At 42.6% G+C, this 18619-nt stretch overlaps 1 protein-coding gene across 5 annotated transcripts in view; it reads left to right on the top strand.

Annotated features, from left to right (window-relative positions):
- Positions 1-18619, top strand: part of Nek10 (NIMA related kinase 10) — a 226862-nt gene that overhangs the window by 22999 nt on the left and 185244 nt on the right. For 4 of the 5 annotated variants that reach the window (XM_046437346.2, XM_046437345.2, XM_046437347.2 and 1 more), the window contains exons 5-6: positions 376-474; positions 11044-11128. In XM_046437346.2, the coding sequence (XP_046293302.1) occupies positions 376-474; positions 11044-11128 (184 nt within the window). The remainder of the gene's footprint in view (positions 1-375; positions 475-11043; positions 11129-18619) is intronic. The other variant, XM_058576694.1, reaches the window with a different exon arrangement.

The raw sequence follows: 18619 nt of genomic DNA, 5'->3' as shown, positions 1-18619 counted from the left end.
TGGGGGTTGAGGGTGGGTAGAAAGAGGATGGAAAGGATTCTTGTTTGCCTGGTGCAATCCATCTAGATAATGGCCCCAGACATTTTTTTCTCTCCATATTCCATTTTTTCCCCTCTGACCAATTTTAGCTGTTAAGTGTTTTTAGGGAACAATTTAATTAATATGGTAAGATGAAAGGCATTTGCTTGAGTATAGTCTTCATTGTTAACTTTACATTGAATTTCAAGTTCCAATCTTGCCTTTAGCAGGGTTAAACCTCAAGAATCCTTCAATAGTTGCCTTGAGTATACAAGGTATTTGTGTTGCATTGGTAACTTTTTGAGACATCCTAAGTAATTTTTATTACAAAATGCTCTTCTGTTTGTTTCATCTCAGTATAAACTACAAGAATGAAAGGAATTTCAGCAAACATCCCCAGCATGTGTTATTTCAGGAGATCTTTACAGCCTTGGTGAAAAATAGACTCATATGCAGGTAAGACTGTCCTTGGAAAGGTAGACTGTTACCCAAGAAAGGCATATTTCAAAAATCTTGTACACAGAATGTGATTTGAAGCAACTTACAAGAACATGTAATAAGAGGATGAAATAGAGCAAAGGCCATTTAGAAGGAGGCAAATAAGTAAGTGTTGCATTTAATCTCATTAATATCACTCTGGTTATGTCCTGAATCTAGCTGAGTTTGGTGACAGGTAAGGTAAAGTGGGAAGACACTCAAGTCACATTGTTTTCCTTAATTTCCTTATTTTGAATTTGGATACTCAAGGAGGAGTTTATTGTGGGGTCCTGATGAAAGACATGTTGGGTTACACCATGGATGACATCCTTCAGGTACACTTTTGCAGTTCATACAATGACTGACTAAAGGAACTGCCCCAGCCTTGACCTTGAAGAAAGAAAGGATGAATGTGCAACATCCAGTCACAGCCCCCTGGAGACATTGCTTCTCAGGACCAAATCAAATGCTGCCCCCTTTGTTTTAGACCTATCCTAACACAGGTGTGGCAACTGGGACTTAGAGGAAGGATCAGTTGATACATACTCTAGATTCTGTCTCACAAATATCAGGGCATTCAGGTAGCCATCAGCTGGCGCTAGAGTGCTGTCAGGATTGAATTTTTTATCATTCTGAGGTGCTTCACAGGAGAGCTGGTTATGCTGCTGATGCACATGAAGAAGGCTCCCAACATCCTGTCATGGTTGGACCTGCCCTTTACCCTTCCCAGAAGATCAAGTAAAAAGATGCTGATGAAGAAACTTAAATCTTCTTCAATGGGACTTTGAGATATCTGAGTTCTTTCTTAGTGAGAAGGAGAAAAACTACTCCTATCATGAAAAATAAAAATAGGAGTATTAATAATTTAATGCCTGGATCAAAATAACACTTTGACTTTGCCCCATGCAGTAGCTGATTTTAAGGAGAACGGTGTCCTGATGCATCCTCCATGGAGAGCCAGCTACTAAATATGTGACTAAGTGGTGGGGGCCTCGTGACTTGATATTTTGGATGGGGTCATTTAGTGTTGCATATGAAATTACTGCACAGTGACTGCCAAATGGATGGACTTTCCAAGGGAAGTCCATAAACCATTTGTCAGATCTGTACTTTGGGGGAAGGCAGTAGATGCAGAAATCGTTAGGGGAAATAATTGGGCAAGGGAGAGCATCCGCCAATTAAAAAAGATCCTAACCATTCTGAAGTCAAGAGATGTCTTATTCTTAGTGATTAATGGGGCATGTTAGGTTGGATGGATTACTTTATTGTAATATGAGAAGTCCCTGGAAGTCTTCAAACTAGGAAGAGATAATTGTGAGTCTCTTTGCTTTCATAGTACGAGAAGGAATTTAGGAATGTTGAACATCAAGAGCATCCTTTTATGTCATCCTTTGGCTGCTGAAAGATTGCTGTGTTCAGTTCTGTTCTAAAAGCAGGATTGGGTAAAAGATGGCTTAAGTACAAAGGTCTTCCATTGTCCCTCACCTCATGCAACCTTGCTAAGATGGCCAGGACCATCTTTTTATTTTTTTTTCCCTCCCCTCTAACTTTAGACTTACATCTCAGGGCTTTTTCTGATATGGCTTCCTATTTCCTTCCTTTGTGAACATCCAGTTTAGTATTGTGTTCGTTTTGGATAGAAGGCTTAGATTTGATTAATCAAACAAACTGATGCTATCACAAATTACTGTCTGTAAGAGAGGGAAGAATGGTGAAGGAAGAAAGGGTGACTATATAAAGATGAATAGACATGTGGTCTCTCTCTTCCCAGGGACTCAAAATCTACTCTGGTCAGAAATTACCCACTATCCCAAAACAAGGGAAAATTGGTAAATATACACCATTTTTATTAAGCACTAAAGGCTGGATGAGATTGGGAGTGGGAACTTCAGTCCTCTGTCCAGTTCTGGTTGTGGACAAGACTGGGCATATTTAGGATGTTAACACTACACAGTCTTACCCTGATCTTATGACTGATTGGAAATATAGACTCCTCAGCACAATATGACCCCCCCTTCCAATCCTTCCCTCAATTTCTACCCAATTGATGGTGGTGGTGTTTCTCTTCTATTTCATTCTCCCCACCTACAGTCCTTCCCTCCCCTCCCCCACACCCATGGACCCTTCCTTTCTAGGTTCTTTTCCTCAGATTGACCGGTAATTACTCCCCCATTCTCAGAAATGAACCTGCCAAGTGGCATTTGAAACGAGACAGGACTTGTTAATCCAGAGTCAGATAAGGTAACAGTGCAAATGCCTCATGGTAAATCTGAAAGGGCAAGAGAAAGTCCCGCCCGTGAACCTGAGGTTGCACAATGCCAGCTAGCTAGCCTCAATGCATGGCAGGACATGGGAAGAAATTTTCCTCTTTTAACCTTTCTTTCTGCGGTAACATCATTTGTCTATAGTGCAACCTGTTGTTAATAGATATGTTCACACTTTTCCCCTCTCGTCTGCTTGAACAAGAAAATATAAAGGGTGCCTGGGCTCCAGGACCAGGTTGTTATGAGGTTGCATAGGGGAAGTAAAAGTTGTCGCAACATTGACATATTCTCTGTTCACTGGCCACTTAGAAAATTGACCTCCGTATGAATAGCTCTTCTATGTATCTCTTTCTCTGTGCTCTCTCTTCCTTGGTTTATTCTTTGCTGAAGGCAGATTCTGTGATACCAGGCAAATACAATTTAACTTGTGAAGTGAACTTGCACATCTGGCTAAGGACATAGGGTTTCATGAAGTTATTGAAAGTGATGGTGCCTAACTGACAGAATCCGACAAGTGAGGCCCCGGCGGAGTTAGGTCACCTGATAATCAAAGAAGAGGGCATTAATAAGGACGATGACAAGATGGGACATTAAGAATCTGTTTAAAATAACCAAGATTAGGAGAGGCCTTTTCGGTTTCCCTGTCTTTTGCTCTAAGCTTTACCACTTTAAATGTAGAGATGAAGAAAATTAGCTTTAAGAACCTAGAATCTCATGTAGTCCTTGAGCAAATAATGATGCCTCTTTTGTAAGCGAACTTGGAGCAAAAGCCTAGTTCTTAAATTTTATTTCTTATAAATGTTATTTAGAGTCTGTCCTGCATTTAAAGTGCACACACACATGCATGTGCATACATGTGTGCAAAAAACTCAATTTGGGGCTGGGGATATAGCTCAGTTTGTAGAGTGCTTGCCTCATATGCACAAGGCCCTGGGTTCGATCCCCAGCACACCACACACACACACACACACACACACACACACACAAAGCCCAAATCAAAACAAAATAAAACAAAAAAAAAAAAACCATTTATAGAGGTGGGACGGACTTTGAAGAAATCCAGTCTGTCTCATTGGGTAGATGAAGGAGCTAAGAATTTAAGTCCAAGATCCTAGGGCAAAATCTTGGCCGATATTCTTTATTCCTATGCCTTTCTGATTCCCTGGTTTCTTTTTTTTTTCTGTGCAAACAATTTTAATTGTGTAGTTAATCATCAAAAGCCCTCTTAATTAGAATATTTCTATATAATGAAAGTTGTGATACACTAATCAAAGCACATTTGAAAAAGTTTTTTTTTGAGTTTGCACTAGGGAAAAGTATCCCTTTGGTAGTCATGTTCATGTTCATTCTTTACTACTGCTTGCTGCTGCTTCTTACAAAACTCATCTACTTTGATGTCTAATAGGCATGAAATTAAAATGTTCCCACATTCCCAGAAAAGAACTGCTTGTTCTTGGACCACCGGAGTCAGTTACAAACTTGGCCAAAGGAATAAATCACAGTTTGCCATCAGTATGCAAGCTTCTGAGAGACAGGCAGTGAGTGACAGCCACATTCCAGGAACTTCAGTTCCACAGCTGAAAAATCAAGTGTTGTCTAAAGACCCTGGGAAAGTCCGCCTGTCACTCAACTCCCCGTCAGTTCACTCAGAGAAGCTGAGCCTTCTATAGAAGGGCACTCTTCCTTTCTAAATGCATCCTGTGTTTCACATATTGATTGGAAGACTCTTTCCTGGTTGGGCATCTCAACAATAACAGCTAAATCAGGACTATTTGATTTTTCTCTTGACTCATGAGAAAACCTGAGCTTCAGTGCTCCCCACCTATCAACCTGGTCCATGCTGCCCATCATCTCTTGCTTGGACCATTGCAGTAGGCTAACTGGGTTCTCTGGCTTTGATGCTTGGCTCTCTTAGACTCTTTTCTCAACAGTGCATCTAGAAAGATCCTTTTAAAATCTATCAGATCATGTGAGTCTTCTGCTCAAGGCCTTTCAGTAACTTCCCAGAATAAAAAAAAATTCCAAGTCCCAGCTCCCATTCTATGAGACCCTTCGTGCTCTGGCCCCTGCATCTCTCTGACCTCAACTCTATTTTTGTTCACTCTGCTCCAGTCTCACCAACTTCCTTGCTATTCTTTGCACAATCTCCAGTGCGTCTGCCTCAGGGGCTGTGTATTTAACTGTTCTGCTCTTCTGAACAAAACTTTCACAAGGCTCTCTTCCTCAATGCAGATGCTAAACTTACCAGAGAACCCTCTCTTGAGTATCCTGAAATAGAACCCCCAGTACTTGATGCAACTTTAACCTTTGTTGTTCCTCCAGTCACCCAACGCACATTCTTGTTTCTATTTGTTATTGGTCTTGGTGAGTGCAGCCACATGTCCTGGGCTGGACTCCTGGGCTATCACAGTGCTTGGCTGATAGCAGGTGAGTAAATAAACACACACAGGCTCCTTGACATCTTCATCAGTCATGCAGAAGAAGGGACCTAGAGTTCAGTGCCTTCTGCTCAGAATCCTTGCGATTTCAGGGACCGGGTGGCCCACTGGATGGGTTTCTCATTGGGTGGGGCACATTCAGGGCTTGGTTTAGTGGGAAACACAGTGCAAGGACCAAGAGACCATTGAGAATTAGTGAAACAAGTCTGAGGATTCTTTAAGTAATCATCTGTGATGAAGTTCCTCCTACACATTCTTGCTTCTGTTAAGTTTGCATGTTAAGTTTGATGTGAATCTTTTCAGTTATCCCAAACAACAACAACAACAACAAAAACCCAAACAATTGGTAGGACTCAGTCTTATGAAGCTGAGGTGAGATTTATTCTGAAACACTCTTGGGTTCCCCTACCTTTAAACACTGAGTCAAAGGTGGCAGGTTGTTTGCATATGCACACATTAACAAAAACAGTACCACAACAAGAAAAGGGTGTTTATTCTGTGTAAGGGGACAAAGAGAAGCATGTTAACCATGCGAATGGGGATGGGAACCTCTGCCATTTCCCATCAGTTCCATCAGCACAGGGACTCAGTTAACCTCTGGTCACTCGGGGTTCTTGTTCATCTCAGTAGCTGCAACTTTACTGTATAATGAATGCTACAGCCTCAGGACGGAGTTTCCTGTGGAACTCCCTTGTCACATAGTGGTTTCTTCCACTGTGCCAGGAAGAGAAACCCTGTAGACTTTCTCTTTTCAAATGCTACATCCATAGTGACCTTCTCCCTTCTCTTTTTATATTGATAGCCAAAAGTGGCATCCGACGTTGACAGGGAAATGCCAGGTGGTCCTGGTCAAGGGCAGTGGGGAGCTGATCACGCTGCCATGTATTAATAGTCCTGTGAAAGCAGTGGCATAAGTTCAGTCACAAGAGGGGATAAATATTTGCCCGCTCATGAATTTGCTCCCGTGTGGCTGCTATCTTGAGACACGTCCTCCAGGGAAACACTATCTTTGCAGGCAGATGAGTTTTTCAGGGCTGCCTCAAAGGACCCCCGCAGGCCACTTTGCTGAAAGCGTCTGTTCCCATATTAAATGTGCGTGGAGACTCTCTCTTCTGTTATGCTCCTGTGTGGGACCCAGGTGGAGGGGCAGGAGGCCAGGAGTGTGGACTGAGAGTCAGGCTCCCAGCTCTGTTACTTAGATGCAGCCCTGGTCATTCTCGTGGCTGTGCCAGGGGCTGACTCTGTGAAAGGAAGACACCTATCTTACAACCTGTCACAGTATTTTGTATCATTCTCTAGTTGCCCCGAATTGTGTGTTTCCTAGTCCCCCAACTCTTGACAAGCAGATGTATATATCATCTTACACACAGTTCCCCTTGAACAGCAGCGCTCCATCCCACAGCACCAGCTCCTTGTTGAGGGTTAACGGCTGGGAGCCAAGGAAGGAGCAACTGCTCCTTCAGAGGTCGGTGCACAGAGGGGAGAAGCCAGAGGACTCAGACACCAGGAATCCTATTTACATTTACAACAGCAGAGGCCAGAACCACGTAGCAATATTAATAGCTTTGGGCTTCAGTCCCAAAATTGCAAAACAAAACAAAACAAAAAAGTCATCTGCTTGGAACCGAACTTTCAACTCTGAAACTATTCTGGAAAATTATTCTGGAATCTTCATTTATTTACAGTCCTTTAGCAGTTAAAAAAAATTCTGGAATTGTTTTTTCTTGTGTGATAGGGAGGAAATAGGGGGAAAACCCCTTTTAATATTTATTGTACTAAGAATAATACATAGGGAAGGTCATGTACTTTCTTCATGAAAATTGTCTATAGCTAACAGGAAAAGTACCAAGTATACACGTATTTGTAGCATGTATCATCTCTTAAAATGTCCCATGGCTTTTCCTCTTAAATAATGAAAAGCCATCAGCATTCAACCTCATTAGGTCATCACCAGCAGCTGTTGCAACTCGATCATTCTTTCTGTTAGATCTTTGGGATGTAGGATCTTTGCACTACAGTTTGGGCTACATGCCACCTTTAGCTAGCCACAGCACCTCCCTATTTATAAAGATGAAAGTTATTCTCTTTGTAATAGGAGCCTCTGAATAACCATATTTTTACAAGTCCTCCCATTGATGATTGTTTTAATTCCAAAATGCATTTCACATTTGCCACGTTTTCCCCAATGCAGGGCGTGCCTGGTCTGAAGTCAGGATAAACCGTAGTGCAGTTATCTGTGTTACCCTGGATAATTTTGCCTCCTGGTGGCCCTGGGGTTGATTGAGTCCTGCCTCTATTTTCCAAAGACACTGGGCTTTGCCTCCATGGCAGAAGGGTCATTGACAAGGTTCCTGGGCCAGAGGAGGCTAGGGCATTAATGGCAGCTGTTGGGGACAGCTCTTGCCAGGAGCCTAGGTGATGGTAGGAACCTCTTGCCCTGTGTCAGGTTTCTCCTGGGGGAAAAACAGGAAGGCTCAAACATTCTTGGGAAGATAAGGCCATGGGAGAAGCCCCTCAACCAACTTCCTTCCCAGGAAGCAGAAGAAGTGGTGGTGGCTTGGTAAATGCAGTGGCATGGGGGTGGTGCCACTATAACCACAGATTTTCCTCCTGTTTTCCAGGTGGGGTTGGGGCTGGGGTATCTCATCCACTCAGGTGTTAGATGTGTAGGCTTGAGGGAAGAGTTGAATGTCTCAAGACTACAGAGGAGACAAAGCTAAATTCTGTTACTGGTGACTAAGGATAGATACAGGACAAGCCAGGCGAAGGTTGGTGTCTACAGCTCAAGCAAAGATCCCATGTGACTGGGGGCAGGTCTTTAAAGGACTGTAACCTCTCTGGATGCAAACCAGCTCCACTGTGGAGGTGGGAGAAAGTGGAGGAAATAGACTAGTCTGAGGTCACTTTTTGTTATCTCTCCCAATTTTTCATTGCCACCGTGGACTAGTTTGGAGGGCAGCACAAGACAAGTGTCACCGGCTGAGCCTGCCACCCATGGGTGATGCTGGGCAGCACTCAACAGCAGCAGGTTCCACTGTGTGCAGAGCCCAGCCTGCCAGTCTGACCTCCTCACCTCAGGAGTAGTCTGTGCCGGGAGGCCACTTCTGCTCCAAGCAAACACGACGGTTGCACACGACTGGCCTCCTGTCACTTTGGAGAACATCCTTCTAATTGTTTCTGGGGTTCCAGTGTTGAAAGGCCACAAAAGGCTGTCATGGGAAGTACTTTAGGCAATGTCTTGTGGTCCATGTGATAGGAGGAGGGTCAACGTGACTGGGAATGAGTGAGCAAAGATCTGCGGAAGGCGACAGGGTTAAAGGGTGTCGTGGGAATGCTAGATTCTGTGGGGCCTTGTGGGTGGTATGGACTTTGGTTTTTATTCTGAGTGAGATGGGAGTTAGAGGCGGGTTTAGGCAGAGGAGTGGTGTGACTTGGAGTTTGTAAGGATCACCTTGGCAGATGTAAAAAAAATAACATAGGGGTCAAAGGTAGCATCCCAGGTAGATGGCTTTTGCAATAAGTGAAGCAGGAGGGTATGATGGCTTGAACTGGGTTGGTGGTTGGGGAGGTGGTGAGAAGTGGTCAGATTGTAGAGCAAAGGAGATTTGCTCAAGAATTGGATGAAGGATGGCGGGAAAGAGGGAAAGCAAGAAAAACCCCAAGGGTTTTGGTCTGGTCATTTGGAAGACTAGAAGGAGGAGCTCACAAAGTCAGTGTCAGGCATGCTAACAATCAAACGGAGATTCAGGAAGCTGCAGGTGCTCATCTCAGTCTGGGCTCTGTTGCTACAGTACATTGGAAACAAGTGTCCTTGACCAGAACACAAGGTACCTCGCATTCTGCACACTCTGAAGCAGCAACATTGGGAATCAACTAAAAAGTTTTAACATTTTAACTACATTTTCTACCAGTACTATCTGGGCCACAATATATCTGAGTGATGAAAGAAATTGCTCATGGTGGCCAGGCAGGACCAGGAAGGGCATAGGCTACCCCCACCTGGTCTTCCCACTTCTGAGCTAACCACAAAGTTTATAAAGGTGTGGAAATGAAAGACTCCATAATGACTCTGTGATTCCCTTGGGTTTAAGTTAATTAAGTGAAAGGTATCTATACTGAGACCATAGGTGCTTGCCTTGGTAACACTGGGTTAAGTCAGGGAATTTGTCAGTTTGTGCATATTTGAGCAGCTACTAGGTACAGGGCCCTGTGACTTCTGAACTAGGGTAATGCCTGGCTTTTTCAATGATGTAGCAAAATTGCAACTGTCCTTAAAGACCCTTAAAGGGACATGACTAAATCATTTTTGCCAAAGAAATAATTGGGAAGCCCCTCAACATGCACTTCAGTGGGTACTTGCAGAATTTGATGGCAAGGAAGAGATATTTTGGGTTAAATAGTTCTTTGGAAAACTGCTGATGGTATTTTAGATACTGAATGCAGTTTTACTTTTTAAAGCAAAAGTACAGATTCCTTCCCACCTTCCCCAACAGGCCCAGTTTTATTACTTATCTCTATGCTTGGCTTTTAGTAATTGTACCTTCTGTTCCTGTCATCATGTGACTCTCCAGTGACTGTTACTTTAATTTCAAGGGGTTCTGATGAGTCTCACTGTAGAAATGTGGGATGATGTTGGTGCTTTGCCCAGAACCTTTAGGTCCTTGTCCTTTTGGCCTGGGTGCTTCCTGTCCAACAGCACAGGCACCACCCTCAAGCTCTGTTGAGTCTGCTTCGCCTGCAGGCTCAGAAGGTGAGGAGTGCCTGAGAATTTGTTCCCTAGGTCCCTCCCAGCCCTCAGCCAATGGTTACAGCTTTGGCAGTAGGAAAGAAAGCCCAGCACCCTTACCTTACTTAGTGCAGATAACTGGGGTGGGGTGAAGTGGGGTGGGGAGTGGTGGTAACTGACCCCCAACAGGGTGAGGGGAGGTTTGTGGGAGATTCTTGCATTCTTGCTTGGCTCTGTCCCCTTCCCCTTCCTGTTCCCCCCACTCTCTTACTGATCTCTCTTGTGAGCATATCCTTAACCATTCATTTGCATACACCAATCAATCTTCATCTCAGGGTCTGTTTCTGGGGAAACCAATTTAAAAAAAAACACCTTACCACTGTGTTTTCAAACTTAGCATCCAAGTGCCCTGGGGCTATAGAGAACTCCCAGGGACACCATGGGATTTTTAAAAGAATTTCAAGAAAAACGCAGTGTTATTCAACATCCATCACGTACATCAGGAACTTCTCCAGGTAGCTTATGATTTTAACATCAGATTGTACGTACTGCCTTCTTTTAGATGGTGCCATGTTTTTCTGAGGCTGGGTTTCCAGTGGGTGCTATGATAAAAGCAAGTGCCTTATGGAACTCAGATGGAAGAAGAAATGAACATGGTAGTGTCCAGTCCAGATCCAAGGCTTGAGAGGTTCTTTGGTGCACATACCCTGTTGATATGTAAATGTGGTTATTAAAAATAAGAATAAATGTTCTCTTAATGTATATGTATTTTTTTTTTTCAAATGGACACTGTTAGGACACAAATTCTAATTAAGTTGCACCTAACTAATTCCTGGAAGTGTTAGCTATTTATTTTGGCTGAGAGGTGCCATGCATTATTGAGTCAGTATGAGTCCATATTGGGGTTTTCTGTTTCATAGTGACAAAGATGATTTACATGTATTTTGCATAAATTTGGGATAAGAGTGCAAGCATCAAATAACAGTCTCCGCTGAAAACTAAGAGTGTGTTTCTCTCACCTTTAATGTATTCCTTATTTTCCATCATAGCTGTGTGTTGTTATGAACTGTCATTTGGGGTTTTAAACATCAACATGTCCTCTTTTGTTTTCTTCTTTCAGAGAGTGGGTTAATCGAGCCCCATCTATTCATTTTCTGAGAGTGTTAATTTGTCTGAGGCTACTAATGAGGGATCCATGTTATCAGGTGGGTTGGAAAAAATAAAAATATGTTCTACTTGTTATAAAGGTGAAATGAAAAATGAGTGGGCTTTTCTTTGAAATATTCTATGTTAACTTATTTATCTGTCTATCTATCTATTTATTCATTTTCATCTCTCATAACTCACTGGCTTCCAAATACGGGAAGTATCTGACCTGCTCTTTACAAAGGTTTAAAAGAATTGATTTAATGGGGACATGAAAATCTATATTTTTCTGCTGTATAATCTGTGAGGTTAAATGGATGGAACTCTGGTCTGTTTTCATTGCTACCTGGCATTTTAAACCATTACCAGCTCACGGAGGTATATATTTAGCCATACCTTTCAAGCATGTTCAAGGCCGGGCAGCTCACTAGGCCCAAGTCAGTGGTGACAAGTAGGAGCTTCTCATGTGGCTGCAGAGATACCATGGGAAAACAGGACTGCAGCTTCAGTGGCAGCGGCAGAGATTGCCCCCCTCCCCCCTCCAGTCTGGGACTCTGAACTAGAGGTGAGCATGGGGCTCCCCCACTGGTCTCAGGAGGGTTCTGAGGTCCTGCATCTTTCCTTTTTATCACTCATGGTTTCTGATTCAGTAAGCTTGGGTCAGGGTCTGACAATATGCATTTTGATAAGTTCCCAGGTGCTGATGAGGCTGCTGGTCAGGGCACCACAGTTTGAAAAAGCCTCAAGATTGCTTTATTAATCATTGTTTCTTCTTGCCAATGTTAAATATCTCAGGAGCATTTCTGTTATTCATGTGTTTATGTACTTTTCATAAGTTTTTTTTCTCCCCAAAAAAGTATCTTTTCATGCCCCATCCTCATAAGCTACTAGGAAGCTCAGATTACTCAGAGCTTTTATTGTGGATTCAATTTTATTAATGAGTTCTTATTTAAATCAGAATATATTTTCTTTCATTACCCTAGTAATCACTTCTCCCCAAATTGGTTTTTAATGAAAGTGTTTTGGTACCAAGGTGCTACAGAGTCTGTTCTGATATGAGTCTTCTGGAATTCATGGTCATCTTTCCTTTAGAGCAATAACCTCATTCCTCATGCAGAATTCTAACCTGATCTTGTGCTGTTATGGTGTAGCTAATCACAACCCCTTGATATGTGGCTCAGCATCCTCCAAATGGTTTCTGTCCTTGTTGCTCATAATTTTATGGGTAGGTAGCATCCTTTCCCCCCATAACCAGCCACACAGAACTGGCTGTTCCATGTGGATCCAAGCTGCCTTTTGCAATTCTGTGTGGTTTATATTCTTATAACAATCAACCATTTGTTCCATTGTTCCTTTTATTTTTTATTGCTAAGGATTAAAAATGGGGCCTTGAGCATGCTAAACACCTGTTCAACCCTGAGCTACATCCCCAACCCAACATTTGTTCCATTTTGCCTGGATCAGTCTCAGTATGTGTTCATTGCTCCCAGTTAATGAATAATAGCACTCTCATAGTTTTACTCTCTGACGTGTCTCAGGTGTCTCAGTTTGGATGAAAACATTCTGTGGGTAATACTAGTGAAAGTATTCAAGAAGGAAGATCAGTTTTCTGAGTTGTGGAAGTTAGCAAAATATTTACCTTAGAGATATTCTGCTTGTTAAGGAAATTGGTGACACTGGAGTCACACTCTGCTGATCTCCCCTCTGAAGTGTCGCCTTTCTTTATCTAGTCCTTGATGGATTAGAAGAGAGTTGATTGCACTACTCTCTAAAGGAAAGTATGCAGTAACTGCTTTGTTTATGAGATTTTGTTACCAAATACATATTATGCTAGCATTCTGGATTGCCAGTCTTCCCATAGAAGGGGACTCTGAGCCTCTCCAGCCTGGCACTCTTCCCACACAGAAGAGCACATGTTCAGGCAGTTGTGTAACATCTTGAGTTGCCAAGAACTGTTGGCCAAAGTCATAAAGCTATGCTGGGGTTTACTATGACTTATGCTGGTGACTCTCAGCAAGCCTGTGCCATTGCTATATATTCCTTTCCTCCCTGTTGAATCAGGATTATGGGCTCCATAGTGGCTGTTCCAAACCATCTTGTCTTTACTTCTCATGCTTAAACCCTTTCCTGCCTTGTCATTCTTTAATTCCTTTTTTTTTTTTTTTTTTTGATACCGGGGATTGAACTCAGGGACACTTGCCCACTGAGCCACATCCCAGCCCTATTTTGCATTTTATTTAGAGACAGGGTCTCCCTGAGTTGCTAGCACCTTGCTTTTGCTGAGGCTGGCTTTGAACTCGTGATCCTCCTGCCTCAGCCTCCTGAGCTGCTGGGATTACAAGCATGCGCCACTGCACCCAGATGCCCTATCATTCTTGTACAGTGACATTGTCATCAGTTTTGCAGAGAAGCCTGAAGCCATCCCACTGGAAGCTCTCTTTATTTTCTCCTTCATGTTGTTTGAAATTTATGGATCATCATGCAACTTTTCTTCCTCCTTATTTCAGAAACAATATTCCCCATCCTTGCTGAGGTTGACCCTTCCACCTCTTTTCTTTCTTATGGAATCAGTGGCTCCCATTCTATTTTTCCCTTATTTTAAAAATATCCTTTTCTTTACCCAGCTATCCATTCAGGTCTTTTTCTTCCCCTTATTACTACGTTTATTAAAACATCAGGTCATATTCCCTGAAAACACTTCCCTTCTACCAGGGCTGATGTGGTTCTTAACTTGCACTTTGAATCCTGTGTACAGGTCTCTCTTTGGAAGCCATTTAATTTCATATCTTTTTTTTTCTTCCCATAATTTTTTTATTGGTGCATTATAGTTGTACAAAATGATGGGATTTGTTGTTACAAATTTGTACATGCACACAATATAGCAATATAGTTTGCCAATATCACCCCTCACTATTTCTCTCCTCCCTCTCCACCTCCCACCCCCCCTGAGGTCCCTTTCCTCTGTTGATCTCCCTTTGATTTTCATGAGATCTACCCCCTTTTCCCTTTCAGCACTCTAGAAGCCATTTAAATAGCCCACAGTGTGCTATGCTTCAGTGCTTAACTCCTGGCTGAGAGACTGCAAACTGGCAGTTTGTAGACTGGATCTTGCCTGCTAGTACCCAGGGGTTTCCATCTATGTTTAGTGGAGATTCCAATCAAAAAAGACAGGAAAGAATGACAGAGAAGCCATTTTTGAAGATATAATAGAGTATATTTGGGTATAGAACCACTGCTATACCCAAATATACTCATAGGTACCCAGATTTCAAGCACAGTTGGAGACCCAAGCAGGATAAACGTTCAATTATGTTCATTGTAGTGAAGTTATAGCATATTGCTTTTTCAAAGATAAGAAGAAAAATCTTAAAAAGTTCCCAGACTTCAATTGCATTGGAAATAACAAGATAGTCAGAATGAGTAGCCTTCTTTCAGCCCAGACATTCCCTGACCTCTTTTTAGCAGGAGATACCTTTACCACATTTACTGTTTGCTTGAGATCCTCTAGTTCTTATTTCACATTTTTTTGGGGAGTATTATTTACTTGCTCCTATTTTATTTTATTTTTTATTTTTATTTTCTGAACCCAAGGGCGCTTAACCACCAAGCCACATCTCTAGCCATTTTTATGTTTTATTTTGAGATAGGGTCTCACTAACTTGCTTAAGGCCTTGCTGAGAGACTAAGGCTGGCTTTGAACTTGTGATCCTCCTACCTCAGCCTCCCATGCCACTGGGATTTCAGGGGTGTGCCACCTGCCCAGCTACTCACTCCTATTTTAAATCTTTATAAATGTTAACTTTTCACAAAATGTTCTCTTCTTTATCATCTTTATCCACATCTTCTAAGCTTTTGACTTTAGATATCATTTTTATTGTTATTCTCTGCCCATAATCCTATATTTTTAGTCTTATACTTTTTCCATGAAGTCCCACATTTCCAGAGTTTTGTTGGTCCACCTCAGTGGCACCATAGCAGAGTGGTCCTCACACTGTGGTCTGTGGACAGCTCATGGGTCTCTTGAGACCCTTTCAGAGGTTATACCAGGTCAAAACTCTCTTCCAAATGATGCTGTGATGTTATCTGCCTTTTCACTTTCACTCTCCTACAAGAGTGCTGTGGAATTTTCCAGAGGGTATACAGCATGTGGTGATGTCGTGGCTCTGATGGCTGATGGAGCCTGTGCTTGAGCAAGTTTGGAATTTAAAAACTTCTTTTTAATTTCCAAAGTGGTAAATATAAATAGATATAATCCATATGAACAACATCCCTGTGATCTCTGTGGGGTCCTCAGAAATTGTTAAAAGTACACAAAGATTCTGAGAACAAAGTTTGAGAACCACTGCTATACCCAAATATACTCAATAGCTTTTAAAAATGAAACTCTCCAATTCTTCTGCTTCTCCTTGAACCTTCAGAATCCATTTCTGATTCTTTAAACGGCACCATCTTTCCTTACACTGAGTCCTTCCAGGGCAGGACACTTAAGAAACATCCCATATATTTCCTTTTGTTCCCCCTCCCTAAAATTGTAATTTACCAGGCCTTTCAAAAAGAGTGTTCACTGTCACATCTGGAGAGAGAAGCAAGGGCCAGCAAACTGGGGGACTCAGGTATTAAAATCAAGACCAAGGAATAGGCAGTGGTTTTGAATGGAGGAGCAAAATGGTCATGTGCTGACTCTGGGTCAGAGGCTCACTGCAGTGTGCTCAGCATTCATTGGCCTGGTTGCTGGGCAGCCTAGGACGAGAGCACCTAATGGAAAACAGCCTTTCTCACATGGTTAAATAGCGGTGCTAACAATGCCCATATTGGTACCATGTGCTCTATTTTTTTTTTTTAAACGTGCTATTTGCCATTATGGTGTTATTGAATCTATTTTAAATAAAAGGAAGTAAGTAGAGTAAGGATGGTTCACATTGACCCAGGACTTCCTCCAAGTCAATAGGCTCAGAGGAACAGAATCTGCTCTTCTGACCTGTGGCCTGTGGTGGTGAGAGATGTTTAGCTCTGAAAGGACACACAGAAGTTGCTGCTGTAATCTAAGCAGACAGGCGTGTTTGCTTTTCCGATCAGTCACCAGAACTGTTAAGCCCAAGGTACATGTATTTTGTAGTCATGGTTCTCTCCAGTTTACACCCTCAGGTTCACATACTCCATTGGTTTAACCAGATGGAACCCAAGGAGGACCCTGGTCTTGCTTCACTCTCTGTAGGAGCATGGAGGAAAAGGGCCCATTTCATTAGATGAAGAACTAGATAAATCCTCAAGTTACACAACATAATTCTCTAAGAGAGAAAGCCTCTTTCCCCTTTGGGTACTTCAGAGCAGCAATTCCCAGACTGTGTTCTACAGGAGTAATGAGTTGTGTGAAAAGAAGTGTCCTGTGGTTATGGAAAACTAAACACCAGCCCTTCCCTTGGAGGCTTACAGGGCACGGGAGCATAGAAAGGCTTGGGGAATCCTGAGACAAAAATTTCATTCAACTTTGTTCAGCCTGGCATTTCCCCAGCTAATTTCCCCATAAATCTCTCCTTACCTATCTACCTACCTGCCTTCCTTCTTTCCTAAACACCTAATTCCTCAACTTCGCAAAATGAAATGACTATTTCCAAGATATTGTTTGGGACACACTGACTCAGTCCCATCCTGGTAATGGGATTCGGTGCGTAAATATCTTGTCCTGGTAAATGTTCAAAAACTGACAGTGATCATGACCAATCATTCCCACGTTATCCTCTCCCTTGGTGACGTCCAGCCTTTGGATTTGCATCTCCTTCATATGAATGACTCCCACCTGTCAACCCTTGGCCCCCACCTCACTTTCCACGGCTTGCTGTTCTCTTTTCATCTGGAGAGCTCCTCACAATTCCCAACACTATTTTCTTCTCTGCAGTCTGTTCCCTCCCTCTGTGTGTCTGTGAGTCATTGTCCCTAGTCACCCATGCTCAAGTAGGATGATATCTTCTACCTCACTCCTGTTCTTCCAGTCTGTGTTCAGGTGGTTACATCACTTCAAAGACCATTCCTGCTTCTGTCATTCCACTGCTCCTGACTCCAGGGCAGGCTCCCAGTCAACACTTGCTCCCTCTCCAGTTCGTCTCAAGACTAGAGGGAAGAGCTTAGGGCTGGTTCTTTTATTTATTTGTTTAAAAAGATTATATATATATTTAGTTGTAGACGGAATCAATACCTTTATTTATTGGTTTTTATGTGGTGCTGAGGATCGAACCCAGGGCCTAATACATGCAAGGTGAATGCTCTACCAACTCAGCCACCGTCCCAACCCTAGAGCTGTCTCTTGCAGGTCTTTTTCTCACACACTTTCACTGGGTCTCATGGTCTTTTATGAAAATGTTGAAACATGGGCTCATTATCTAGAACTTCTCACAATTTGATCCCACCCTGATTTTCTAACATTTCCTCCAGCAAACCTGTTACAGAGTGAAGGAACTGATTCTATCAGAGTTATGGAACATCTTGATGTTTAAACTTGTTCCTTTTTTTTTTTTTTTTAGTGTAAAAGAGTATAATGATATTCAAGTGAGAAGAAAAGAGCCAGAGTTCCTTTGGTGTGAGAGAGGACCTAATAGGTTGCCACTTAAGTGTACTAGTCTAGGGCTTATATAGCTACTGAGTAGATGCACTGATCAATGTCTATGCTAATCAGGTGTTGGAAAAGTTCCAAGGCTATTGATCAAAAGTCCTGCTAATTAGGTATTGGAAAAGTACCAAAGATATTGGTTAGCCCTTGATGAGTCTGTATTCTTCACTCAGGTCTGTTCTGCCTCTCTAGGAAAAAGAGTTGGCAGGTATATTTTGGTGGTGGTGGGGCCCATTTCCTTAATTGTCTCTTTGTTTTACTATCTATCCTATCTTATTCCTGTCACCTCATAAAGAAGTGGCCCTGACACTTCTGCCATTATGTAAAGGAGTGATGACCACTCTGCCTACTTTAAGCTGAAAAAAGGTGTTGAAAGGAGACCACAGTCAGGGGCCTCCTATGGAGGCCTATCTAAGGGCCCCCGTAGATGGGGAGTTCATAATGGATTTCATCTGCATGGCCATTTGTAGCTTGGATGTTTTGTGCATCAGGCCAGTTCCAGAGGTCTCTGGTAGCAGTTGGTGGGTGACTGGGTGAGGTGTACATAGGGTATGGATCATGCCTTCCATAGGATCCCAGATAAACCCCCAAAGGAGAAAACCAGATTTTCAGCCTCTTCTTCTGTAGTTTTGCACTAGACCCGAGCTGCCTTCCTGTGTCTTCTTTCCAATTTTTTTTCTTGTACAGGGAATGAGCCCAGGATTTTTAACCACTGAGCCACATCCTCAGCCACCACCCTCCCCATTTTTTTTTAATTTGTATTTTGAAACAGGATCTCACTAAGTTGCTAAGGCTGGCTTTGAACTTGTGATCCTCTTCCCTCAGCCTCCTGAGTTGCTGGGATTACAGGCATGTGCCTCTACATCCACCTTTCCCCCCCCAGTTCTTGTCTTGTGAATTTCAGGAAAAGTGAACATAGAAGAGTTGGCTTTATTCAAGTGAGAAG

Source organism: Marmota monax, unplaced genomic scaffold (genome assembly GCF_021218885.2).
Source record: "Marmota monax isolate L192 unplaced genomic scaffold, Marmota_monax_Labrador192_F-V1.1 WCK01_AAM20220418_F8-fsc00021, whole genome shotgun sequence".
NCBI classification, from domain to species: domain Eukaryota; kingdom Metazoa; phylum Chordata; class Mammalia; order Rodentia; family Sciuridae; genus Marmota; species Marmota monax.
Note: the sequence above shows the minus strand (reverse complement) of the source record. Positions and strands in the feature narration are given on the sequence as shown.